The 23,104-nt window shown below is 30.6% G+C and overlaps 2 protein-coding genes, 1 long non-coding RNA gene, 19 other non-coding genes and 2 pseudogenes across 24 annotated transcripts; 23 read left to right on the top strand and 1 right to left on the bottom strand.

Annotated features, from left to right (window-relative positions):
* LOC137812868 (uncharacterized) lies at positions 1-3,827 on the top strand. 2 transcript variants are annotated; one of them, XM_068615102.1, is made up of 5 exons: positions 1-190; positions 692-760; positions 847-2,541; positions 2,644-2,764; positions 3,086-3,827. In XM_068615102.1, the coding sequence occupies exons 3-5, from the start codon at positions 862-864 to the stop codon at positions 3,712-3,714; spliced, it is 2,430 nt and encodes an 809-aa protein (XP_068471203.1). In that variant the 5' UTR covers positions 1-190; positions 692-760; positions 847-861; the 3' UTR covers positions 3,715-3,827. The 2 variants fall into 2 exon arrangements, with proteins under 2 accessions (XP_068471203.1, XP_068471204.1); XM_068615103.1 differs by lacking the exons at positions 1-190; positions 692-760 and having other exon boundaries at positions 765-2,541.
* Positions 3,828-4,319: 492 nt separating this feature from the next.
* LOC137812870 (uncharacterized) lies at positions 4,320-5,384 on the bottom strand. The gene is made up of 2 exons (XM_068615104.1): positions 4,975-5,384; positions 4,320-4,786 (listed from the first exon to the last, which is right to left on the bottom strand). Exons 1-2 carry the CDS (start codon positions 5,110-5,112, stop codon positions 4,643-4,645), a joined length of 282 nt encoding a protein of 93 aa, XP_068471205.1. The 5' UTR covers positions 5,113-5,384; the 3' UTR covers positions 4,320-4,642.
* A 5,604-nt stretch (positions 5,385-10,988) lies between these two features.
* Positions 10,989-11,086, top strand: LOC137813113 (small nucleolar RNA Z43). The gene has a single exon (XR_011081351.1). It is a non-coding gene; the product is annotated as a small nucleolar RNA Z43 (small nucleolar RNA).
* A 300-nt stretch (positions 11,087-11,386) lies between these two features.
* On the top strand, positions 11,387-11,467 carry LOC137813126 (small nucleolar RNA U83). Its single transcript, XR_011081361.1, has one exon. It is a non-coding gene; the product is annotated as a small nucleolar RNA U83 (small nucleolar RNA).
* A 161-nt stretch (positions 11,468-11,628) lies between these two features.
* Positions 11,629-11,719, top strand: LOC137813099 (small nucleolar RNA snR60/Z15/Z230/Z193/J17). The gene has a single exon (XR_011081338.1). It is a non-coding gene; the product is annotated as a small nucleolar RNA snR60/Z15/Z230/Z193/J17 (small nucleolar RNA).
* Positions 11,720-11,932: 213 nt separating this feature from the next.
* Positions 11,933-12,034, top strand: LOC137813129 (small nucleolar RNA snoR99). The gene has a single exon (XR_011081363.1). It is a non-coding gene; the product is annotated as a small nucleolar RNA snoR99 (small nucleolar RNA).
* Positions 12,035-12,104: 70 nt separating this feature from the next.
* LOC137813160 (small nucleolar RNA SNORD14) lies at positions 12,105-12,228 on the top strand. The gene has a single exon (XR_011081391.1). It is a non-coding gene; the product is annotated as a small nucleolar RNA SNORD14 (small nucleolar RNA).
* A 112-nt stretch (positions 12,229-12,340) lies between these two features.
* LOC137813165 (small nucleolar RNA SNORD14) lies at positions 12,341-12,464 on the top strand. Its single transcript, XR_011081396.1, has one exon. It is a non-coding gene; the product is annotated as a small nucleolar RNA SNORD14 (small nucleolar RNA).
* Positions 12,465-12,528: 64 nt separating this feature from the next.
* Positions 12,529-12,652, top strand: LOC137813168 (small nucleolar RNA SNORD14). The gene has a single exon (XR_011081399.1). It is a non-coding gene; the product is annotated as a small nucleolar RNA SNORD14 (small nucleolar RNA).
* A 123-nt stretch (positions 12,653-12,775) lies between these two features.
* Positions 12,776-12,898, top strand: LOC137813158 (small nucleolar RNA SNORD14). The gene has a single exon (XR_011081389.1). It is a non-coding gene; the product is annotated as a small nucleolar RNA SNORD14 (small nucleolar RNA).
* A 795-nt stretch (positions 12,899-13,693) lies between these two features.
* LOC137813114 (small nucleolar RNA Z43) lies at positions 13,694-13,791 on the top strand. The gene has a single exon (XR_011081352.1). It is a non-coding gene; the product is annotated as a small nucleolar RNA Z43 (small nucleolar RNA).
* A 342-nt stretch (positions 13,792-14,133) lies between these two features.
* On the top strand, positions 14,134-14,223 carry LOC137813102 (small nucleolar RNA snR60/Z15/Z230/Z193/J17). The gene has a single exon (XR_011081340.1). It is a non-coding gene; the product is annotated as a small nucleolar RNA snR60/Z15/Z230/Z193/J17 (small nucleolar RNA).
* Positions 14,224-14,364: 141 nt separating this feature from the next.
* On the top strand, positions 14,365-14,471 carry LOC137813132 (small nucleolar RNA snoR99). The gene has a single exon (XR_011081366.1). It is a non-coding gene; the product is annotated as a small nucleolar RNA snoR99 (small nucleolar RNA).
* A 1,542-nt stretch (positions 14,472-16,013) lies between these two features.
* Positions 16,014-23,042, top strand: LOC137812875 (uncharacterized). 2 transcript variants are annotated; one of them, XR_011081292.1, is made up of 3 exons: positions 16,014-16,204; positions 19,611-19,710; positions 22,654-23,042. It is a non-coding gene; the product is annotated as an uncharacterized lncRNA (long non-coding RNA). The 2 variants fall into 2 exon arrangements; XR_011081291.1 differs by having other exon boundaries at positions 16,065-16,204; positions 19,665-19,710; positions 22,654-22,791.
* On the top strand, positions 16,120-16,215 carry LOC137813122 (small nucleolar RNA Z43). The gene has a single exon (XR_011081358.1). It is a non-coding gene; the product is annotated as a small nucleolar RNA Z43 (small nucleolar RNA).
* Positions 16,933-17,055, top strand: LOC137813166 (small nucleolar RNA SNORD14). The gene has a single exon (XR_011081397.1). It is a non-coding gene; the product is annotated as a small nucleolar RNA SNORD14 (small nucleolar RNA).
* LOC137813175 (small nucleolar RNA SNORD14) lies at positions 17,926-18,027 on the top strand (annotated as a pseudogene).
* Positions 18,400-18,465, top strand: LOC137813108 (small nucleolar RNA snR60/Z15/Z230/Z193/J17). Its single transcript, XR_011081346.1, has one exon. It is a non-coding gene; the product is annotated as a small nucleolar RNA snR60/Z15/Z230/Z193/J17 (small nucleolar RNA).
* Positions 18,613-18,716, top strand: LOC137813131 (small nucleolar RNA snoR99). The gene has a single exon (XR_011081365.1). It is a non-coding gene; the product is annotated as a small nucleolar RNA snoR99 (small nucleolar RNA).
* On the top strand, positions 19,632-19,721 carry LOC137813118 (small nucleolar RNA Z43; annotated as a pseudogene).
* LOC137813106 (small nucleolar RNA snR60/Z15/Z230/Z193/J17) lies at positions 20,158-20,246 on the top strand. Its single transcript, XR_011081344.1, has one exon. It is a non-coding gene; the product is annotated as a small nucleolar RNA snR60/Z15/Z230/Z193/J17 (small nucleolar RNA).
* LOC137813105 (small nucleolar RNA snR60/Z15/Z230/Z193/J17) lies at positions 21,193-21,287 on the top strand. The gene has a single exon (XR_011081343.1). It is a non-coding gene; the product is annotated as a small nucleolar RNA snR60/Z15/Z230/Z193/J17 (small nucleolar RNA).
* LOC137813157 (small nucleolar RNA SNORD14) lies at positions 22,185-22,307 on the top strand. The gene has a single exon (XR_011081388.1). It is a non-coding gene; the product is annotated as a small nucleolar RNA SNORD14 (small nucleolar RNA).
* LOC137813100 (small nucleolar RNA snR60/Z15/Z230/Z193/J17) lies at positions 22,883-22,976 on the top strand. Its single transcript, XR_011081339.1, has one exon. It is a non-coding gene; the product is annotated as a small nucleolar RNA snR60/Z15/Z230/Z193/J17 (small nucleolar RNA).
* Positions 23,043-23,104: the final 62 nt, after the last annotated feature.

The raw sequence follows: 23,104 nt of genomic DNA on the forward strand, positions 1-23,104 counted from the left end.
ACCTTACGTGTGTGTTACCCCCATGAGTCTCTACTATAGGACTAGGACTTCATTCGTGTGGTTCCTCATTCTTATACCAACACAACATCTTTTCATGTTTTCATCACTTTCTTCCTCCTCTTTATCTTGTTTCTTCTGCTGATTCTCACATCTCTGCCTGACACCGTTTGGGATTAATGCTGAGAAAAGGGTAGGTATGCATGAAACTATGACTCCCTTTTGTGTGCTTTTGAGCTTTATCTTGTGTTTTGGTTTCTCTGTGGCATGTGAGTTTTCTTTTCTTTCTTTTTTCTTGAAGAAAGGAAGCATGGGAAATGTAAGGTTGTATCAACTCTGAGGATGAAGAATAAGGAGAATATCTTTTTATTTAGGGAACAAAGAAAATGTAAAGAAATCAAGAAAAAAGGAGTCTTTTTTCTTATAAAATTTCTATACTAAAACCCTTATGAGTTTAGTGGTGATTCACTCACAGATTAACTCTCTCTGTCTGAAAAAAGTTACTACGAGAATGAAGTCTGATAAATATGCATTAGCTTAGCCTACAGTCCAGTCTTAAATGTTACGATACAGACATGTCTTTTTTTTTTCCTTTGTTGATGTTTCTTTGATGTATCTTTATTTTGGACAATATTTGTTGATGGGGACTGATTATTTAAGTGCTTATTTGAATGCTTAATTGCATATGTTTCAGTGGGACAAAGTGACAGACAAGTATTATATGTCGGCTATAGAACAGTGAAATTCAAGGGGACTAGACCATGTAAGTATTCTGTAAAAAATTATTAGAATTGTTGAGTGTTTTAGAACATAAACAAATTCAGTCTGTTGTTGAAATTTATGTGACAGAACAAGGACTAAGTCATGTATAGATCATTTCTGAAATGTGATGATCCAAAAGGAGTTATAGGATGTGGGACAATCAGGAAATACAGGACTCGTTCTCACAAAGTGAAGGACAAGACAAAAACGCAGAAGACATGTGAAATAATGGAGACATCCTTGATCAATAAAAGATACAAAGAGGAGAAGAAGGTTGCCAAAGAAGGCCTTGGAAATCTCATTGGCCCATCATCTTTGCAGCTCACAGAGGTCTCCGAAGAGGATCGTAGTTGGAACAACATGCTAGATTCATGGTCTAGAGATATTATAGGTGAAGGAAAGTCCGAAGATATTGCAAAAGATATTTTAAAAGGAGCTCTTGATCTGCAAGATTCTCTAAGCATGATACGCAAGTTGCAAGAGGAGGCCTCACAGCATACAGCTCTTTTTGGGAGAAAACATACTACGAAATCAGAAAGAGACAGAATTGATGGAAGCAAGATTGGTAGAAGGCAAGCTAATCTATTTGGGGAACAAAGTAATGCAAAGGGGTTTCAAAGACCACAGCCTTCTGCAGGTGGTTCTTCAAGTAACTGCAAAGAGGAACTTAAGAAGGTGATTAAGGAGAGTTTGGTTAGGCAAAGTATGTTTCCAGAGACCACTGAAGGATTTGATTCAGGTTTAGAAACTTTTTCTATAAGCACAAGCCAATGTTCTGGGGTCAGGACTAACAACAGTCTTTCTGATCCTTCTTTATCAGCAATAGCTTCAAAGATTGAAAGAGGACCTAGCCTAGTTTTCAAGCTGATGGGTTTAGAGGAAGGCCCCTCAAAATCATTTGCAGCTGTTAAGCAAAAACTGTTGGATTGTGAGATAGATATGTCAAAGGTCAGAAAGAATGATTCTATACCTGAGAGGGTTAATCCAGAACAAAGAGCCCTGAGGGAAACTCTTGACACTATGCATTTCAAAGGTATTTTGAAGGAGAGTTTTGTCAAAGATTCTAAGCTTCATGTGCATCATTTCAATGATACCAGTTCCAAGCAGTTTGTTGATTTATCTCACATTGCACTAATGAAACCTCAATGTACTCTATACCAGCAATCAGAAAAAAGTACCTATATTCCAGTTCTTCCAAAAGAGTTAACAAAACTGAGAGGAGAAATATCCTCTTCCAAAACTATCAAACATAGAAAAGGTTCCAGTTCCACCAACATGGGAAAAGAAATGGAAACGGGTATCAGGAAACGGCTTAACAAAGTGGAAGGACCTAAATTTCACAAAGAGGTTATTAAACTGGATGCAAAAGGAAGCAATCCTGTTGAAGAATATTCAGGTAAGGTAAAACTATATTGTCACATTGGTCACACGTCACATGTAAATGAGACAATTGATAGAAAATGGAAGGTAGATCCCATTGGTAGAAAACAGCCAGAAAATGATATCTCACAACCTACAATTGTGGCAAAACATCAATACCAACGAGAAATCCCCTCCACAAAATTGAGGAAGCTGAAAAGTGGATCCAGAATCGACAAGGATGAGATTTCCTGCCTAAAGAGTACAAGCTCAAACAACATCTCCACTCAAAAAACTAAGAATACCAAGGACGTTAATGTTGAGACTAAAAAAATTAATTCCATGGTAGATTCTTTAACAGGTAGAAAGAATCAGATGAAAAAACAAAGTCCTGTTGCTGAGCCAGAACCAGCTAAACTAACTGTAAGTTTACCTTTTATTCTGTGTATACATATATATATTAACCAGAAAATGGAATGAGATTTTCAATCTGAGTCTGAATTTACAATTCTTTATTATGCATAGGTTGAACAAATCAGGCAGAGAGAAAAGAAGAAAAATTACCCTGAGATTAGAATCTCCACTAGACTAGAAGATGAGCTCCTGATGGTGTGTGAAGCAGATGGCTTCATAAATAATATTGGAGGTAAGCTTATCAAGTTATTCCTGCTGACAGAATTGAAATGAAACTAAAAATGCATTTCTATGGTGCATCGTATGTGTATGTATGCTTATCAAATATATGGAAGTAGCATGCCTTCATAATTTCTTGAGCAATGTAGAAACAAGTAATTTAGTATCTAATTTCTTTAGTATTGTTCTATAATGACAACTTAATTCAGTCATTGCTTTGTATTCTGTTATCCTAAGCTTACACCCAGGAATAAATAGAGAACTTGATCACATGACATGCATTTTCATTCTGTGCGTCTTTGTGTAACTTATTTGTCTCATTTTGACACCACAGAAAAATGCAAGCTGAGGAAGAGTTCTTCAGGCGATGAGCTCATTATGGCGCTCAAATCTGAACATAAAAATGATGCTATCACTGCTTACAGCATTGACGCTGACAAAGAAGGCACAGAGCTGAAACATTTTCTTCTAACGAGTCCATCATTCATAGGACATACAAAGAAGCTCTTCAATCTTGATGTGGATTGTCCCAACACCCCACAAAAGGATGAAACTATTTCAAGCAGGGCCAATACGAGGCTTTATTTGGATTGCGCATACGAACTCACTGAACGTAAAAGTCTTCAAGACTCTCAAGTGGTTCCTTCTCTCTTGCCACCATGTGGGGGGAACTCAACACTACACATCTCCTTAGACAGGTTGGTGGAAGAAATCTGTGATGGCATTGAGAATCTAAAATTTTACAGAGAAGATTATGATTCTTGGGAGGAAGATTTTGCAGACAATGACGTGTTTGCAATGATGGAGAAAGACATGAAGTGCAACGGAGAGATTAATGGAATCTGGGAGAGTGGTTGGAGGACAGGCTTTTGTGCAGATGAAGCTCAACTAGTTGTCAATAAAATACAGAGCATGCTTATAAGTGGATTAATTGAGGAGCTTGTTATAGATTTATCAGCTTAATTTAATTTTTACTCAAATAATTCAGGAAAACTTACTTTAGTTTTTCTAACTTCAATTGTTCTAATCAAATTTTATTTTATATTTTTAAATTAATAAAATTCAGTATCAAATCACTTTTTTTTTTTGGATGTAAGAGTTATTTAGTGTCTTCATATATATTTTTATGTTTTGGGTTTTTTTTTTAGGTATCAGTTTTGCATATTAATATCACATCATTTCTAATAGAGATATAATTGTTAGAAATTTATTGATAAATTAAGTTTTGCACTGAATTTCGGAAAGAAAAATAGAGACACCCTTTTCAAACATAAACACTCCCACACCTAATAAATAATATATATTATAAGTCACAGTATTATGGTTTTTACTATTTGGCATCTATGTGTATTCTAAATTTTATTTAATCTATGGGTAAAGATAATTTTCCCCAGATTAATCCATTTCACATTAAAAAAATATTATTTTATTATAATATAATACTTTATTTAAAAAAAAAAAGGTTTGTTGAATAGTTATTTGTTTCTACATTTTATAAACAACACTTGCTATTTATAAAACGACACATCCTATTTTATCATTTACCCTTCGAAAATGAGAAAAAAAAATCAAAAAAACTGAGACAATTTTATTTATTTGTTTATTTTACATAAAGCAGAGACAACATCTTAATCATTGTTGGACAGATACACGCATTGGCATATGAGAATCTAGAGTGGTCGAAATGGTCCATTTGAGAGACAAGATGATGGAGACATTTCATCAGTCATACATACACAGTTCTTCCATGCTTGAACATCTCAAATATTCTGCTGCTGCATGGAACCAAAATCAGATGAAGAGAAGGGATGAACCAAAAACCTACCCTGCATGTGGATGCTTCTCTCATAACCAAACCCTGTATTTTATCTCAGATTCTACATAGCATAAATCAAGAAGATGTCCCTTTAAAGATAAGAAAATTAAGAGTCTCCAAGGCAAAATATATGAAAGTCCCTGATGAATGGGTGAAATAGCACCCAAAATTGGATCCCACCACACATTGCCACCCATTCCCATACACACTATCAAATTCCTGAAAAATCAAACACATCATCAATGGAAAATAACACATACACCCCAATGGAACAGACACTAGTCTTCATTAATTTTTCTGTTAAAAAAACTGAATTTTTAAAAACTGATTAATGCTAGATTATGTTCAGAGAATAATTGGAGAAGAGTAAATGAGAAAAAAGAGAAAAAAAGATGAAAAAGAGGCACCTTTTTTATATGGGCAGCAACAGAAGTGCAATCAGAAACATCATAGAGATCAAGGGCATGAGAAGCAGAGGCCATGGCATGGATCTGCATCTTGGGTGACATGTCTGTTTCTTTCACCAAAGCTTTGCCTTCCAACATCCTTAATTGAAGTGATTCTGGTTCTCCTGAGTTGTTGTTGCTCTTTGTTACAAGGATTTTGTAGTGTAACAATCTGTTATGTTTGGCTGAGATTGTGGCACCAGAACAGAAGAATGAAGAAGGCCCAGTTCCAACTTATTCTAGCGCTGGTTTCAACAATGATGCATTGCTGATTTGAGTGATCTTATTATTGATGGGGCGACACTACTTTAAAGGATACACGTAACCTTACACCACCTTTATTTTCACCTATCTCTTGTCTCCTTCTGCTCCTCTTTCTCTCCAACAAAACACAACCAATGTCTATCAAAAAATATGTTTTGCAACTGTTTATTTTACTCTGGATACGCGTTGAGAACACATAACCCCTTAAGAAATGTGGCAAGTGAAAGCTGTTAATGAAGAAATGTAGCAATTTTCCCAAAATTGGTGCAAGACTAAATATAGTATGAGTTGTTTTTACAGATTAATAGAAGAATAATGATATCTACCTTTTGTAAATAAATACCTACTAGGAAAAATATTTGTTCAAGCATGTATTGTGAAAAAAAAAGGTTTTATAATAGTTAAAAATGAATTCATAAAAACTTGTGTTTCGAAAAAGTATTTAATATATTGATAATTTTAAATGTTGTATTATTGTTGAATATTTCTTAATTGGAAATGTCAAAAGGGTTGGCGGGGTTAACTTACGTATCTCTCCTTCTCGTTCCTTCGCAAAACAAAACAATATTAAATTTAGCAATAATTAATATTATCTTTAAATTATTAAAATTTCATTCCCCTAAGTGCTTTACTCGATTAATAAATTTGTCTTTACTTGAAGGTGTTTTTAGGCAAAAGAAAATACTAATATGAAATGAATTTCCAATATTCGCTTCTTCTTACTTTAGAAATTCATGTGTCGAACTTTGTGCAAACTCGTAGAAAAGGATTAGGACGAAAATTAGTGCAGATTAGGGAGAATCTTCCCACTCAAATCGAAATTAGTTGTAATCATTGTGGTTGATGTAAGTAATTGGCATTAATTAATCACTCGATCATGTGGGTTGGGTTTAGATATTTAATTATAAAGGGATAGATTTTAATCTTAACTTAATCTAACTTATAAAATTAGATTTACACTCATTTATATACTATGAAATGTTTTAATTTTTAGTTGATATGGGATCTAATAACAGTTCGATAATGAAAGGTATCTGATAAACCCAACAAACAATTATTAGAATAGAGTTAAAATGAGTCTGATACCATATTACGATTTTTTAATGGTGTACAACAAAAGACTAATTCAATCATTTAATGATGATACATTATATTTTAAAATACAGAAAAAAAAACTAATTTAGTCATTCAATAACGATAACACATTATATGTGCATCTAGAAGAACAAACAAAGATATAGTAGAATGAATAGAATAATTTCTTATCTATTATTCATGTACTAAAAATAATAATAGAACAAACTATTTGTAAAGGAAAAATATTAAGTAAAAAGTCTAAAAAAAATAATAAAGACAAGTCGAATAGAATACAAAAATAATTTTAAAATAATGAAGTATGAGAAATTATTAGAAGGTCGCGTAAATAAGCTTCCAATAACATGATTTTGTATGGTATTGTGAAAAGAGGTAGAATGAAAAGTTGTTACAATTGTATTTTGTTTTTATTATAATAAAAATATGATTTGGATGTGTCACGTAATGTGTTTATAAATTTATTGGGTTAAGCCGAAAAGATAAGTGTGATGAGTTTGTTTGTAGAATAATAATAAATATAATAGTTGGATATGGGTTTCACCCGTCATTGGTTTGCTAAAAACAAGGTAAGATAGAATGGTTTGCTATGCGTCGTGAGTCGGCTACTTTCTTTATAATTTTATTTTAAATAAATAAATAAACATTTATTTATATTAAAAATATATTTAATTATGTAAATATTTTCTAAATTTTTAATCAATTAATGTTTCTAATCTATTTTTACATATTAAATTACACTGTGATTAATAATTATAACTTAATTTGTAAAGTTTAAATTAAATTACATATTTATATTTTTCAAATAATATAATATACAAGTTTATTTATTTTTTAAATATTGTTTATTTTAAAATTGAAAAATTGGACAGATTAGGCTGAAAATAAATTCAACCTATCATTCTTTAGTTATTTATTTATTGATAGTATGTATGTACTCCCATGAATAAAAAGAGGACGTTAAAGAAAGTCTTCACTATATCTAAGTAATTTTGTGAGTATTTGATATTTTTGATGTTATAAATTCTTAAATAATATACAGTAAAATTACTATATTTCTACAATAAAATTATTTTTTAAATATAAAAAGTTGTAGATCAAACTCAAACACTGTGGAATAAAATGACAATGATAGGTTAAGGTACTCGTGAAGAATAAAAATCATATTTATTATAATATTTTCCATTTAACAATTTAAAATAATAATATTTTTATTATATTGATTATTTTTTAATTTAAATTTCTCACATATATTATTATTAAAGTAAGTTGTCAAATTATTATGTGTTTTTATGACAGGGAAACAAAGTATTACTTTCCTTATAAGGTATGAGGGCGATGAAGACTACTCCATGAGAAAGTATTACGTGTGTAATTGTTCGTAGTATATTGAAATTAACGCATGTTATTAGTGTGGTTAGTAGGTTTATGACAAATCCTACACATGTGTTATTGGGAGGCTTTGAAGTGGGTATTGAGATATCTTAGTAGAACAATATCATCTAGTATAATGCATAGACAATCTACTCAACACAAAGTTATCATGGAGGTTTTTGTGGATGTTGATTATGGAATAAATGTTGATATTTGAAAGTCACTTTTTGGTATACTTTTACATTGTTTGAAAATGCAACTTGTTGGAAATCCAACTTGCAATCAGTGGTGACTTTATCTACTACCCATGTAGGGTGTATCACGCCCACAAAAGGTATATCACACTCACAAAAATAGTGAAGGATGTACTATGGTTAAATGGGACGGTTGAAGAGTTAGGTATTGTGCATGACTGTGTGGTTGCTCATTATGATAGTTAAAATAGCATACATATAATTGATAATCAAATTTATCACAAGAGAACGAAATACATATATGTTACATTACACTTTGTGAGGGACACTATGGAGTATGGGGGTCAGGCTCGAGAGGATAACCTCAACGGAGAATCTTGTATATGTGTTTACAAAGTATTTGCCAAGATCGATGTTCAAACAATATCTGGAAGTGATCAATTTTTCTTTTAAGAAAAAAAAAAAGACGAAGCTTGGAACTCTTTTGTGATCTGGAGTTAATGTGGAAAATTGTGATGATTGACTATAAATCATGTGCATCAAATTATGTCCTAAAAAGCTTAGTCAAATGATTATACCATACTAGAGATAGTATAGTAGTGGTGTGACTAACCATATAGTGCAACCATTTATTAGACTTGTATACTTTGATCAATTTTTGTTATTCCTTTAGTTTATGTTCTATATATAGATATCGTTATAGGCATGGATGATACACTTTATTGAGTTAGACTTTGTGTACAAAACCTTCTAACGTTTTTGCTCGCAAATAAATGTGGGTATGCAAATAAACCCACCATTCGAACACACACCTGCATAAAATTTCATTATAAAAGACTCGTCCTTATATCTTATAACTTTATTCGTCTAAAAAAAACCCATGGGTTAAATGGATAAACTCATACCTACAAAGATACATTGACATTCATTGCCATTCATTTACATAACAACAATCTACTTAATCCATTAAACAATACACAATAAATAAAAGCAATAAAAATTGTATTCTAAGTTGAATTGGACTCGGCCATATAGGTTACAAGAAGCCCATAAAGTCCATGAGTAAAATGAAAAAATTTCCCTACACCTCCATAAATCCTCCTACACCTATATATTTGTTTAATTCCAATCCTACCCCTTATAAGTATATGTTAATTTTTTTTATTTTTTTTCAAAAATATCGAATATCCGTAACACCCATTTAATATAAATGTATTATAGAATTGTATAATTTTGGATTTGGAAATATTTTATTGTACAATCGAAAATACATTTTAAAATTATATTTCGGATTGTATAATTTATAAATGATCTAGAAAACATATTATAAGAAAGAAATATTATAGATTCTACAATAAAAAAACTAATACTGGATTTGTGAATATCTTATAGATTTTGTAGTTTAAAATGATTTTTTTAAGAAAAAATATATTTCAAATGTAAAATCAGGGAGTGTAAATAGAAATAAACTCCTATGATTTGTTGTTAATGTGTAATTTTTTTCTAAACAATGTTGTGGTTAATATTTTGTCTTAAGTTGTTTTCTGGAGTTTGAATTAACTATGTGTGATGGGTGGAAAGGAAATGATTGAATTGGTAATATATGATAAGATATTTCCACTAAAACTCAAATGAATAAACTGATTTACCTACACTTTTTGAAAAAACGTTATAGGACATAGTCCTTTATAGTTTTGATTACACTCAAATATCGTATATTACTTGAAATTAGTGATATTGGTCATATATGAAATCTACTTATATATATATATATATATATATTTATATATATATATATTTACTTAAACACACCTAATTCTGTTGTATTTTAGTTAATACATATAATTTTAATTTAAAATATCCTATTTAAATCGCAACTGACTCTCATTAGTCCATCAATTATACAAATTAGTTATCATCGTCTTTTATTGTGTAGAAATATTTTTCTATGTATTAATATACAAAAATGTTTCTCCATTTTGTATACACAAATTGATATTTTCTATTTATTATGTATATCTAATATTTTTAAATAAGATTAAATCATAAGTGTTTTGAATATTTCATTTTACTAACAAACCTCTTATTACAACATGACTTCATTATAATATATATATATATATATATATAATTATTTTATTTACATATAAAATAATTAATAACAATATATACAGAATTTTTTCTTTGAACATTTTTCTATTTTGTCGTATATAATATTTTTAAGTTATCATATAAAATTCACCATAACTGACACGGATATCAGTTACATATACAATAAATAATAACAATATATACAGATTTTTTTTTGTTTTGTACATTTCCCATTTTGTTATCTATAATATTTTTAAGTTATCATATAAAATTCACCATAACGGATATCAATTTGATAAAATTAAATTACAAGTAACTGTTAATATATTTAAATAAAATTAGATTATAAATATTTTGAATATTCATTTTATATGATTAAACTTTTTATAGTAAAATAACCCTTCATTTTAATATATATATATATATATATATAATTTATGTTTATTTTGTATTTATTTTTTATATTGCTTTATATTTTCAATTTTTCATTGTAAATTTTATATTATAATTTTAAAAGATTCTCAAGATAAAATAAAAATAATAATTTGTATATGAATAAATTCTCATCATATATATTTTATAGATAAAATAACTACTAATTAAAATATTTAACCAATTAAAAAAAAAGTTAAATTTTTATTTATTTTGACATATTTGATAAAATATTTAATTTAAAATCCCGTGTAATCTGGTTGGTTATCAATTTTGCGGAATAGGTTAAGGAGTGCGCATCCTCCGCACATTCAAGAGCCGTTTACATACTCATCCAAAACCCTAGTTCTCACTTACTCCCTCCCCTCTTTATAAGCACTTCTTATGCCTCCTTATTCTATGCGCATCAAGAGGCTAGGGTTTCATTCTTGTTTTCTATTCTCAAGAACAATTATTTGTTCTTCTTTTTTTTGAATTTCTCATTGTTATGCTAGATTTTTGATGTAGTGTTCTCTGAAATCAAATCGTGGACTGTGACGATCTCTGTGATAAGGTCTCGTTCGTCGTAATTGGCCAAATCGGCCTTGCCGACCATCCTGCTATATCACCACCCATATTCTGAGTCCCTTTCTTGTTCATTTCTTTTTTCCCCTTTCAATTTTCAATCGATTAACGTATCTGGTTTTTTTTTTGTTCAGTGTTAGTTATTGTGTGCCGTAGCTACTCTTTGATCGGCCTATGATTAAATTAAAAATAATAGACAAGCATATGTCTGAACTACTCTGTGTGGATCAAACTAATCTTCTCTATGAGGCCAATGTTCATTATTTTTTCTACTGATGTTTCTCTTTTTCAGTGTTAATTTTTTACATGACTTAATATGGTTTGTGATCTTGCTGTGAAATGTTTCATTTCTGTGTTTGTTTTGCCAGTGATGAATGAATTAGTGAATAGTAATGTATGATCTTTCATGATTACGTAACCACTACTGCCTTCCTTCTGAGGCCTTCGTTTTCTTGTAATTTAATTTATTTGTATGATTTGTCTTTTGCAGTTAATTGTTCTTAAATTTGTTGTTTTAAAAAAATTACTTTTGTCTTTCTCTTGATCGAGTCCTTAAAAGTACCTTTGTCTTTCTCTTTGAGTTGATCTGTTACAATTATATAGGAAGGGTCATATGATGATCAATAAGCATAGTTCAGATGATTTATCTGTGATTATATTTAATTTTAGTCTTTCGCTCCTATCTGATGACCCTTTCATTGATCATACTAAACTTTTTATTTTTTAAATTCTTGAGATTTGTTAAATTATTTTCCTTTCAATTTTGTCCCTATTGGTGTTTTATCGATTAATTACATTGTTTGCTTTTTAATTACTGTCCGATTGGTGTTTTTTTTTTTATGTTGTTATTGATGTTGTATTGCATGAACATGAGGGACTTTCATTTTTCAGCCCTTAGCAGTGTCTGAGTGCTTTAGGGATTTATATGTCCCTAACATTCACTTTATCCATCCGATTCACTTTGTCAGCTCTGATTCTTATTTTGCTGATCATTTTAGGGTGGAATATTTAATCAATGTACTTAATATCCAATTTTAGTCTGTGGATGTTTTCCATTTTCAATTTTATAATGTAATGAATCGTCTGTGATGATACCATTCAAGGCTTGTTTCTCTAAACATTCGCAGTGGCCGCCTAAGAGCTTTCGCTTTCGCCAGGCTTGAGAGCTAATGCTGTCCTTATCCTTCCTTGGATGTCTGAGACTTCAATCATGTTACACTTTTATTAAATGATTACTTTTATCAATTGATTGCTTCTCAGCTGTAATGATAAGATGAATGATTTGTTTAGCATAGTTTCTTTGTATTTTTCTTTGGGTTCGATGATGACAAATCCGAAGGCTTGTTTCTCTAAACATTCGCAGTGGCCGCCTGAGAGCTTTCGCCTTCGCCAGGCTTGAGAGCTGATGCTGTATATATCCTTCCTTGGATGTCTGAGACCTCAATCATATTACTTTTGTATGTAATTATTAATTTTTATTATAGTTGATTGGTGTTTTCTTTTGATTCTATGATGACAAATCCAAAGGCTTGTTTCTCTAAACATTCGCAGTGGCCGCCTGAGAGCTTTCGCCTTCGCCAGGCTTGAGAGTTATTGCTGTCTTTATCCTTCCTTGGATGTCTGAGTTTTAATGTTTTTTTTATTATAATGGATTTTACTTTTAGTTTTCTTTGTATTTTCTTTATGAAATTGTGATTGTGATTTTTATTGTATATTGTTGTTAAGTAATGTTTGGTGTGAGTTCTTGAACAATTCGGTGATGATAATTCCAAAGGCTTGTTTCTCTAAACATTCGCAGTGGCCGCCTAAGAGCTTTCGCCTTTGCCGGGCTTGAGAGCTAATGCTGCTATTTCCTTCCTTGGATGTCTGAGATCAAGCTGTACTGTTTTTTTTTTTTTTTTTGTTAACCTAAATTCTTGTCTGTTCTTATTTATATTCATTAATTTGCTCTTTTGAACTACAAATTTTTTAAGTATATGTGAAATGAATTTATGTTATTGTGGTGTTTCAGTACAATCGCACTTATTAATGTGAAATTGCAGTCAAGTTTCATCCATAACTAAATGAAATATAAGCCAAAATAAACCCAAAATTTATGAAATGCTGAAATGCATTTAGTAAAGGAGAATGTCATCGTACCCCAAATTCTATTTTTCCTCATTCGTACTTCCAATCTGTATTTTATTTTTCGACAAATTATTTCAATTTTATTAATTAAAGTCATTTCTCCACCTCTAAACTCACTTAGACATTGTATCCATCCAACCATAGAAGCATGCTAGTAGAAGTGGGTGTGGAAATCAAAATTCACGCCAATTTGTATTAATTAACGTTGATTTTTATAATTAATTTTTGTAAAACTTAATTACCTTTAATTGTAAACTATTGAATAGTATATTGATTTTATGCGTGAAAATAAAGTAATCTTTTTCTTTGAACTTGATGTTTTTGAATATTTGTGTTATAACGAAGTTGATGATTTGTTGTAAATATTAATTATTTAGATTAGATGTTATTTATGATTCGTTAACCCGATTTGTTATCTATTGGTATTATGTAAATATAGTTGTAAATTTCAATTATTGTCCCATATTGATTTCAAATTAACTATTTTTCAAACAATCATTTCCTTTGATTTTCTATTCGGCTATGCTTTTTAATCAAATGATGGACTGTGAAGATTTCTGTGATAAGGTCTCGTTCGTCGTAATTGGCCTAATTGGCCTTGCCGACAATCCTGCTATATCACCACCCATATTCTGAGTCTCTTTGTTTATCCATTTATTTTTTCCAGTTTTAGTTATAACTAGCAGTACCATAATTCGTACTCTTTGGTCGGCCTATGATTTAATTGAATATAATTGACAAGCATATGTCTGAACTACTCTATGTGGATCAACTAATCTTCTGTATGAGGCCTTTTCATTTGTTTTTCTATCGAATGTTCTCTTTTTGAGTGTTGGCGTCTAGATCTGATTTTGTTGTGAAATGTTGTTCTATGCTTCCATTGATGTTATGATTTAGTATTGTATGATCTTTCATAATTATGCAACCACTTTCATTTTCTTTCTTTCTTTGTCATGAAATAGTTATTGTCTTGAATTTATTCCAGGGTCATATGATGATTATATGCATAGTTCATATGATGTATGTGTGATTATATTTTGTTTTAGTCTTTCGCTCCTATCTGATGACCCATTTATTGATCATACTAAACTTAATTTATTTATTTTTTATTTTTGATTTCATTAATTATTTTCTTTTCTGCTTTTTTCTTGTCCCTATTGGTGTTTTGTCATGTTATTGAGGATATATTGTTCGAACATATGCGGCTTTCCGGCAGCTCCTTTGGGATGTTCTTGTCACCATCATTCACTTCATTCATCCGTTTTCACTTTGTCAGCTGTGTTTTTTATGTTTTGCTGATCATTGTAGTGTGGAATATCTAATCTATGTACTGTAGTCACCAATTTTAGTCTGTGCATGTTTTCCAATTTTAAAAATGGATCGTCCGTGATGATGTCAACGAATTCTCAAAACATTCGCAGTGGTCGCCTAATAGCTTTTGTCGTCGCCAGACTTGAGAGCTAATGCTGCATTTATCCTTCCGGATGTCTGATGCTATTGTTCTACTGTCATTTTCTGGCCAACAGAAATACTTGTTTCTGGTAGACTTAGACCTCAATCAGTTTGCTCTTTTCATCTATACTTAGTAAAGAAAGTATGAATGTCATTTTCTTTTTGTGTTTTTTGTCGTTTTGTATTATTTTATAAGGATTTATTTACTGAAAAATTTCTGGAGTATTTAGTTTTGCTTCTGCATTTATGAGCTTTTGAATTGTATAGGCAGCTTTTATGGGAAATCACAAATGTGGGAAGACTGAATTTAAATGACTTACTGGTATTGCAAATACGGAAATTTTTTGTTAAAGCTGAAACATTATGAATACATAGTGAAATTTTTTTATTTTCTGGATTATGATTGATGTGTTTTGATTGCTTACAAATTTAGATTGTATTATTAGATCTCTTACCAAAGTCTTTCTATTAAAATTTGGATTATTTGAATGAAAGTAAAAACGAGTATTCATATATAATCGTACACAAACAGATGTTCAAATATTTCTGAATAGAATTTAATGTAACCGAAATTAAATGTAAGTCAAGTTTATTGTACCGTCTCTTTTTATAGTTACACTTTTTGAATGTAAAATTGTGGTCCATTTTCATCCATAATTGATTGTAACATAAGCCAAAATAAACCCAGAATCTATTTTTGAAATGCTGATATGGATTAAAAATTAACTGTATGAAAAGTAGAATGGCCTTAGAAAATTATGGATGTTAAAACATTGCCATTTTACTACCAAAGTCGACTTTCCCCATGTTATATTTCAATCTCAATTTTATGAAAGGCTCTGTCAAATTTTACTAATTAAAATACACATAAAAATTGTTGGGATGGTCTTTCAACTTCATTTCATCTCTCCTTTTGATCTAATAGAGATTAAAGGTGACTTTTTAAATAAATTTAATAAGTATTTTTGAATACATTTTTTATAAAAATTGTAAATAATATTTTTGTTACCAATTTTTTTGAAAATTTAAGTTTTTGAATTTTTTCTTTTGAAATTTTTTGAAGATTTAAAATTTTGTAAATTTAAATTTTTTGAAGATTTAGAGTTTTTAAAATTTAAAATTTTTGTAAAACAAGAAATGATGCTCATAATATAAAATAAAATCTAACTATTAATATAAGAATAAAATAGAAAAGAATCTAAAAAACTTCAATATTTTAAATATTTTTTTTTAAATTTTTTATCTAATATGTTTAAAAAAATTTATAATTTAAAATTTAATTTTTTTTGAAATTTAAAATATTTTGAAAAAACTTAAAAATAAATTTTGAGTTGAGAGAATAAAGAATTGAGAGAAGAATCCCATTCTACCTATATATAGGTATAGATAGAAGCGAGATTTTTAATTAGTATCACACAGATCGATTTTAAATTTTTTTCCAAACAAATTTTTTTCTTTTAAGTTGTGTGATTGTTGTGCTGGCTTTTTATGTAATATTTCTCGAAAATCAAATCGTGGACTGTGATCATTTCTGTGATAAGGCTTCCTTCGTCGAAATTGGCCAAATCGTTCGTCGACGATTCTGCTATATCACCACCCAGGTTCTCTTTTCGTTTATGATTCTTGATAATCGATGGTTCTCTTTTCGTTTATGATTCTTGATAATCGATGATTCTCTTTTCGTTTATGGTTGATAATCGATGGTTCTCTTTTAGTTTATGATTCTTGATAATCGATGGTTCTTTTTTCCTTTATGATTCTTGCTAATCGATGGTTCTCTTTTCGTTTATGATTCTTGATAATCGATGATTCTCTTTTCGTTTATGGTTGATAATCGATGGTTCTCTTTTCGTTTATGATTCTTGATAATCGATGGTTCTCTTTTCGTTTATGATTCTTGATAATCTTTATTTCTGCATTTGTTTTTCCAATGATAATCATCTTACTGTTGTATGTAATTATTATTTTTATTTTTTATAGTTGATTGGTGTTTATCTGTAATTGTAACATGAATGACGTAGTTCTGGAATTTTCTTTTGATTCGATGATGACAAATCCGAAGGCCTGTTTCTCTAAACATTTGCAGCGATGGCCTGAGAGCTTTCGCCTTCGCCAGGCTTGAGAGCTTTCGCCTTCGCCAGGCTTGATTGCTTTCGCCTTCGCCAGGCTTGATTGCTTTCGCCTCCTCCAGGCTTGATTGCTTTCGCCTCCGCTGTCTTTATTCTTCCTTGGATGTCTGAGTCTTGAATGTTTTTTTTTTTTTATGATATTGTGATGTTTATTGTATATTGTTGTTAAGTAATGTTTGGTGTGAGTTCTTGAACAACTCACTCGGTGATGATAATTCCAAAGGCGTGTTTCTCTAAACATTCGCAGTGGCCGCCTAAGAGCTTTCGCCTTTGCCGGGCTTGAGAGCTAATGCTGCTATTTCCTTCTTTGGATGTCTGAGATCATAGTTGTACTGTTTTTTTTTTTTGTTAACATAAATTCTTGTCTGTTCTTATAGACATCCATCAATTTGCTCTTTTGAACTACAATTTTTTAGGTTTATGTGAAATGAATTTAGGTTATTGTGGTGTTTCAGTATAATTACATTCAATGAATGTGAAATTGCAGTCCAGTTTCATCCATAACTATGTAATATAAGCCGAAATAAACCCAGAATATATGATATGCTTAAATGGATTAAGTAAAGAAGAATGGCTTTTTTACTGATATTTCAAATACTGTAATTTTTTGTTAAAGCTGAAACTGTACAAATGCATAGTGAAAAAGTTTTCTTTTCTGGTTTATGATTGATGTGATTTAATTACTTACAAATTTAGATAGTATTATTAAATGTTTTACCAAAGTCTTTCTATTAAAATTTGGATTATTTGAATGAAAGTAAAAATGAATATTTATAAATAATTGTATTCGAAGAGACGTTCAAGTATTGTATTATCATCTATTATAATAAATTTAATATCCTCATTCTTATGTGAATTTAATGTAACTGAAATTGAATGTATATCTCAGTTTATTGTAGCGTCTCTTTTTATAATCACACTCCTTACTGAATTTTATTAAGATTGAATGTGGCTTTCGTCGCCAGGCTTGAGAGCTAATGCTGTATATATCCTTCCTTGGATGTCTGAGACCTCAATCACCTTACTGTTGGATGTCTAAAACTTCTAAATTTATGTATTTAAAAGAAGAATCTGATTTTAAGTTTTGTAAGGCTGAGACAACAGAAGTATGATTTTACAGACGCAGACGCAGAAATCTTGGGAATTTTAATCTATGCATATTTTCCAATTTCAATTTTATTATTATTATGAATTCTCTGTGATGATACCAATCAAGGCTTGTTTCTCTAAACATTCGCAATGGCTGCCTAAGAGCATGCTAATGTTGCTTTTTCCTTCCTTGGATGTCTGAGACTATAGTTCTACTGTCATTTTTTGGCAATAGAAATACTTAATTTGCTCTTTTCAACTATGATGTTATGATCCCCAACGACGGCAAATACCAACGACGGCATCTGCATTTATCAGCTTTTGAATTGTAGAGGCTACTATATCTTATAAGTTAGGCAGCCGTTTTATGGGAAATCATGGCCATTATTTATAATTAATATTGGTCGAACTAAGTGGGCATTGAAATTTATACTACTGAATTCGTAGGATATGGATTTTAAGCGTCTAATTTATAAATAGTTAACTTATCCTTGAAATTAGATATGATTGTCCGAGGACGGTCTCAAGGCTGAGGCTTTCTACCCATAGTTGATCAAGTTGTGTTATAATTATATACGAAGGGTCATATGATGATCATATGATTATATTTAGTTTTAGTCTTTCGCTCCTATCTGATGACCCTTTCATTGATCATGCTAAACTTTATTTATTTATTTTAATTCTTGATTTGTTAAATTATTTTCTTTTCAATTTTTTTCTTGTTCCTATTGGTGTTTTTCATGTTGTTATTGAGGTTGTTTTGGTCGTCACCCCCTTAGCATTGTCTCTGAATACTTTTGGGATGTTCTTGTCTTCAACATTCACTTCATCCATCCGTTTCACTTTGTCAGCTCTGTTTTTTGTGTTTTGCCGATCGTTGTAGGGTGGAATATCTAATCTATGTACTGTAATCTCCAATTTTGGTCTGTGCATGTTTTCCAATTTTCTATGACTGCATTAATAATTTTATTGTTCTGTTTGTATTCTTTATCGTTTTGTATTATTGTATAAGGAATTATTTACTGAAAAATGTCGGGAGTATTTAGTTTTGCTTCTGCATTTATGAGCTTTTGAATTGTAGTGGCTAAAATATTAGGCAGCTTTTATGGGAAATCACAAATGTGGGAAGAATGGATTTACATGACTTATTTACTGATATTGCAAATACTGTAATTTTTTGTTAAAGCTGAAACTGTAGAAATGCATAGTGAAAAAGTTTTCTTTTCTGGATTATGATTGATGTGATTTAATTACTTACAAATTTAGATAGTATTATTAAATGTTTTACCAAAGTCTTTCTATTAAAATTTGAATTATTTGAATGAAAGTAAAAATGAATATTTATAAATAATCGTGTTCGAACAGACGTTCAAGTATTGTATTATCATCTATTATAATAAATTTAATATCCTCATTCTTATGTGAATTTAATGTAACTGAAATTGAATGTATATCTCAGTTTATTGTAGCGTCTCTTTTTATAATCACACTCCTTGAATGTGAAATTGCGGTCCAGTTTCATCCGTAATTGATTGTAACATAAGCCAAAATAAGGCCAGAATCTATGTATGAAATGCTGATATGGATTAAAATTAACTTTTCTGTCTTTAAGAAAAGAAGAATGGCCTTAGAAAATTATGGATGTTAAAACATTGTCATTGTACTCCAAAGGTCCACTTTCCTCATTTTTCAGTAGTTTCAGTTAGTCGTATGTTTCAATCACAGTTTCATATATCTTCAAATTAGTTTTTTACAAATTGAAATACACATAAAAAGAATTTCTTTGTAGTGTTCTCGGAAATCAAATCGTGGACTGTGACGATATCTGTGTTTTTCGTTGTAGTTGACCAAATCGGCCTTGCTGACTATTCTGCTATATCACCACCCAGGTTCTGAGTCCCTTCTTTCTCCGTTTCTCTTTTCCTGTCTTTGTTATTTTGAGTATACCATGATTTGTACTCTTTGTTTGGCTTGTGATTGAATCGAAAATAATAGACAAGCATATGTCTGAACTACTCTGTGTGGATCATTAGTTTTTCTATCGATGTTCTTGTTCATTAGTTTTTCTATCGATGTTCTTGTTCATGATTCTTGATAATCTTTATTTCTGTATTTGTTTTTTTCCAATGATATATGAATTAGAGAACAACATTGTATGATCTTTCATGATTACGCAACCAGTACTGCCTTCATTCTGAAGCCTTCATTTTCCTGTAATCCTGTAACTTATTTGATTTGTATCATGTTTATGTAGTTAATTGTTCTAAAATTTTCTGTCTTAAAAAAATACCTTTTCTCTTTCTCATGATCGTGTAATTGTCTTATAGTTATATAAGAAGGGTCATACTATGTTTACAAACATAGTTCAGATGATTTATCGTGATTATATTTATTTTTAGTCTTTCACCTCTATCTGATGACCTTTTATGATACTTAATCTAATTTTTTTAAATTCTTGTTTGGTTACATTGTTTGCTTTTCAATTGGTGTTTTGGCATGTTGCTATGGAGGTTTTGTTGTCTTAAATGTGTTACTTAGTAGTGTCTTTGGATGTACGGATCGGGTCTGAACGATGAGGATTAAAACTCTAAGTCTAATTCTCGAATTAACTCAAGATTCTTGTAACAATTGTTGGTGAACCCCCGTGGAGTTATCGTCATGTGATAATATTAATTTAAGTAAATATATTATGGAAATCAATCTTATTAATGCACAATATTAATAAAATTGATTTCCATCATATATTTACCTTAATGTTATTACATGAGGATGACTCCATGGGAATTCATCAACGATAGTTACAAAAATCTTGATTAAACTCGAGAATTGGACTTAAACCCAATGTCGTTCAGACTCGATCAATCAAATACATATCCGAGTCAGGTACGCTATCCAGTAGGAACGCAACTGGGCCACCTATAGGAGCATGTCAGATCGGCTTAAAACTGATCAATCCCGGGACGAGAATTGAACCTCTTAAGTCTAATTCTCGAATTAACTCAAGATTCTCGGGACAATTGTTGATGAACCCCCGTGGAGTTATTGTCACGTAATAACATTAATTTAGCTAAATATATTATGGAAATCAATCTTATTAATGCACAATATTATATTATACATTAATAAGATTGATTTCCATTATATATTTACCTTAATGTTATTACATGAAGATGACTCTATGGGAATTCATCAACGATAGTCTCGAAAATCTTTATTAAACTCGAGAATTGAACTTAAACTCAATGTCGTTCGGACCCAGCAATTGGACCACCTATAGGAGCATGTCAGATCGGCTTAAAACCGATCAGTCTCGGGACAGTCTCAAGGCTGAGGACTATCTACCCATAGTTGTTGTGTTATAATTATATAGGAAGGGTCATATGATATGATGATCATAAGCATAGTTTAGATTATTTATTTGTGCTTATATTTAGTTTTAGTCTTTCGCTCCTATCCGATGACCCTTTCGTTGATCATATTTAACTTAATCTAATTTTATTATTATGCAATGAATCGTCTGTGATGATACCAATTAAGGTTTGTTTCTCTAAACTTAATGTGTTATTAATGTATCAGACAATTGAAAAAATTCTTATTATAAGTTATAATAGGATCTTAAAAAAACTATGCATGCAAAAGTTTTGAAGGGTCAACATTCTCATTTTTCCTCCAAAGACCTATTTTTCCTCCAAAGACCAACTTTCCTCTCTTTTCTATTATTATAGTGTGTCATTTCTCCTTTCACCTTCAACTTTCTTTCTCAGCAATTCAGTGGAATTTTATCCATTCAAATGTGAACCTCATATTTAACTTAGACAGTGGAACACCTAACCTAACATACAGGCTAAGAGAAGTGTATATGGACATTAAAAATATCGCCAAATTGTATTAAATAATGTTTGATTAAAATTGGTATAACAAAGTGAGCGTTGAAATTCAAACAGTTGTTTTAAGTGGTTAATTTCTATGAGAAACTTTGCTGATCAACAAGTGATGTAAAACTTCTAAATTTATGTATTTAAAAGAAGAATCTGATTTTAAGTTTTGTATCTCTAGGCTGAGACAACAGAAGTATGATTTTACAGACGCAGACGCAGAAATCTTGGGAATTTTAATCTATGCATATTTTCCAATTTCAATTTTATTATGAATTGTCTGTGATGATACTAATCAAGGCTTGTTTCTCTAAACATTCGCAGTGGCTTGAGAGATTATGCTGCTTTTATACTTCTTTGGCTGTCTGAGTCTTTATGTTTTTTTATTATAGTAGATCTGCTACTTTACTTAGTTCTGTTTTATATTTTTTTGAAATTGTATGTCAAGTGTAGATTGTTGTTAAGTAGTATTTGGTTGTTCTTCAACAACTCGATGATGATAAATCCAAAGGCTTGTTTCTCTGAACATTCGCAGTGGCCGCCTAAGAGCTTTCGCCTTTCCCGGGTTTGAGAGCTAATGCTGCTATTTCCTTCCTTGGATGTCTGAGAGTATGCTTGTACTGTCGTTCAGAATAATGTTGAGAGAATTTGATTTTGCTTCTGAATTTATCACAGCTTTTGAATTGTGGAAGCTACTATATTTTCTAAGTTAAGCAGCAGTTTTAGGCTGAATCACAATTGTGGGATTCTTAAATGAAGAATGATATACATGACTTATTTTTGTATCAGTAATTATGTAACTCTAGATTTAAAATGTTTACTGATATTGCATATACGGTAATTTAATGTTAAAGCAAAATTATTACATATAGACAGTAAAAAACTTGCTCTGTATGTTTACATTTATCCAATTTATTGTTATTACATAATGATATCTCCATGGGGATTCATCAACAGTGTTCCAAGAATCTTGGTTAAACTCGAGAATTGGACTTAGGCCCAATGTCTTCCAGACCTGGTCGATCAAATACCTACCCGGGCGAGGTACGCTACCCAATACGAATGCAATTGGACCACCTATGGGAGCATGTCAGATCGGCCCAAAACATATCAGTCTCGGGACGGTCTCAAGGCTGAGGGATTTCTACCCATAGTTGATCAAGTTGTTGTGTTATAATTATATACGAAGGGTCATATGATGATCATAAGCATAGTTCAGATGATTTATCTGTGATTATATTTATTTAGTTTTAGTCTTTCGCTCCTATCTAATGACCCTTTCGTTGATCATATTTAACTTATCTCATTTTTTAAATTCTTGATTAGTTACATTGTTTGCTTTTCAATTGTTCTCTTGTCCGATTGGTGTTTTGGCATGTTGTTACTGAGGTTTTGTTCCTTGAAGATG

This window comes from Phaseolus vulgaris, chromosome 2, assembly GCF_000499845.2.
Source record: "Phaseolus vulgaris cultivar G19833 chromosome 2, P. vulgaris v2.0, whole genome shotgun sequence".
Classification (NCBI taxonomy): Eukaryota; Viridiplantae; Streptophyta; class Magnoliopsida; order Fabales; family Fabaceae; genus Phaseolus; species Phaseolus vulgaris.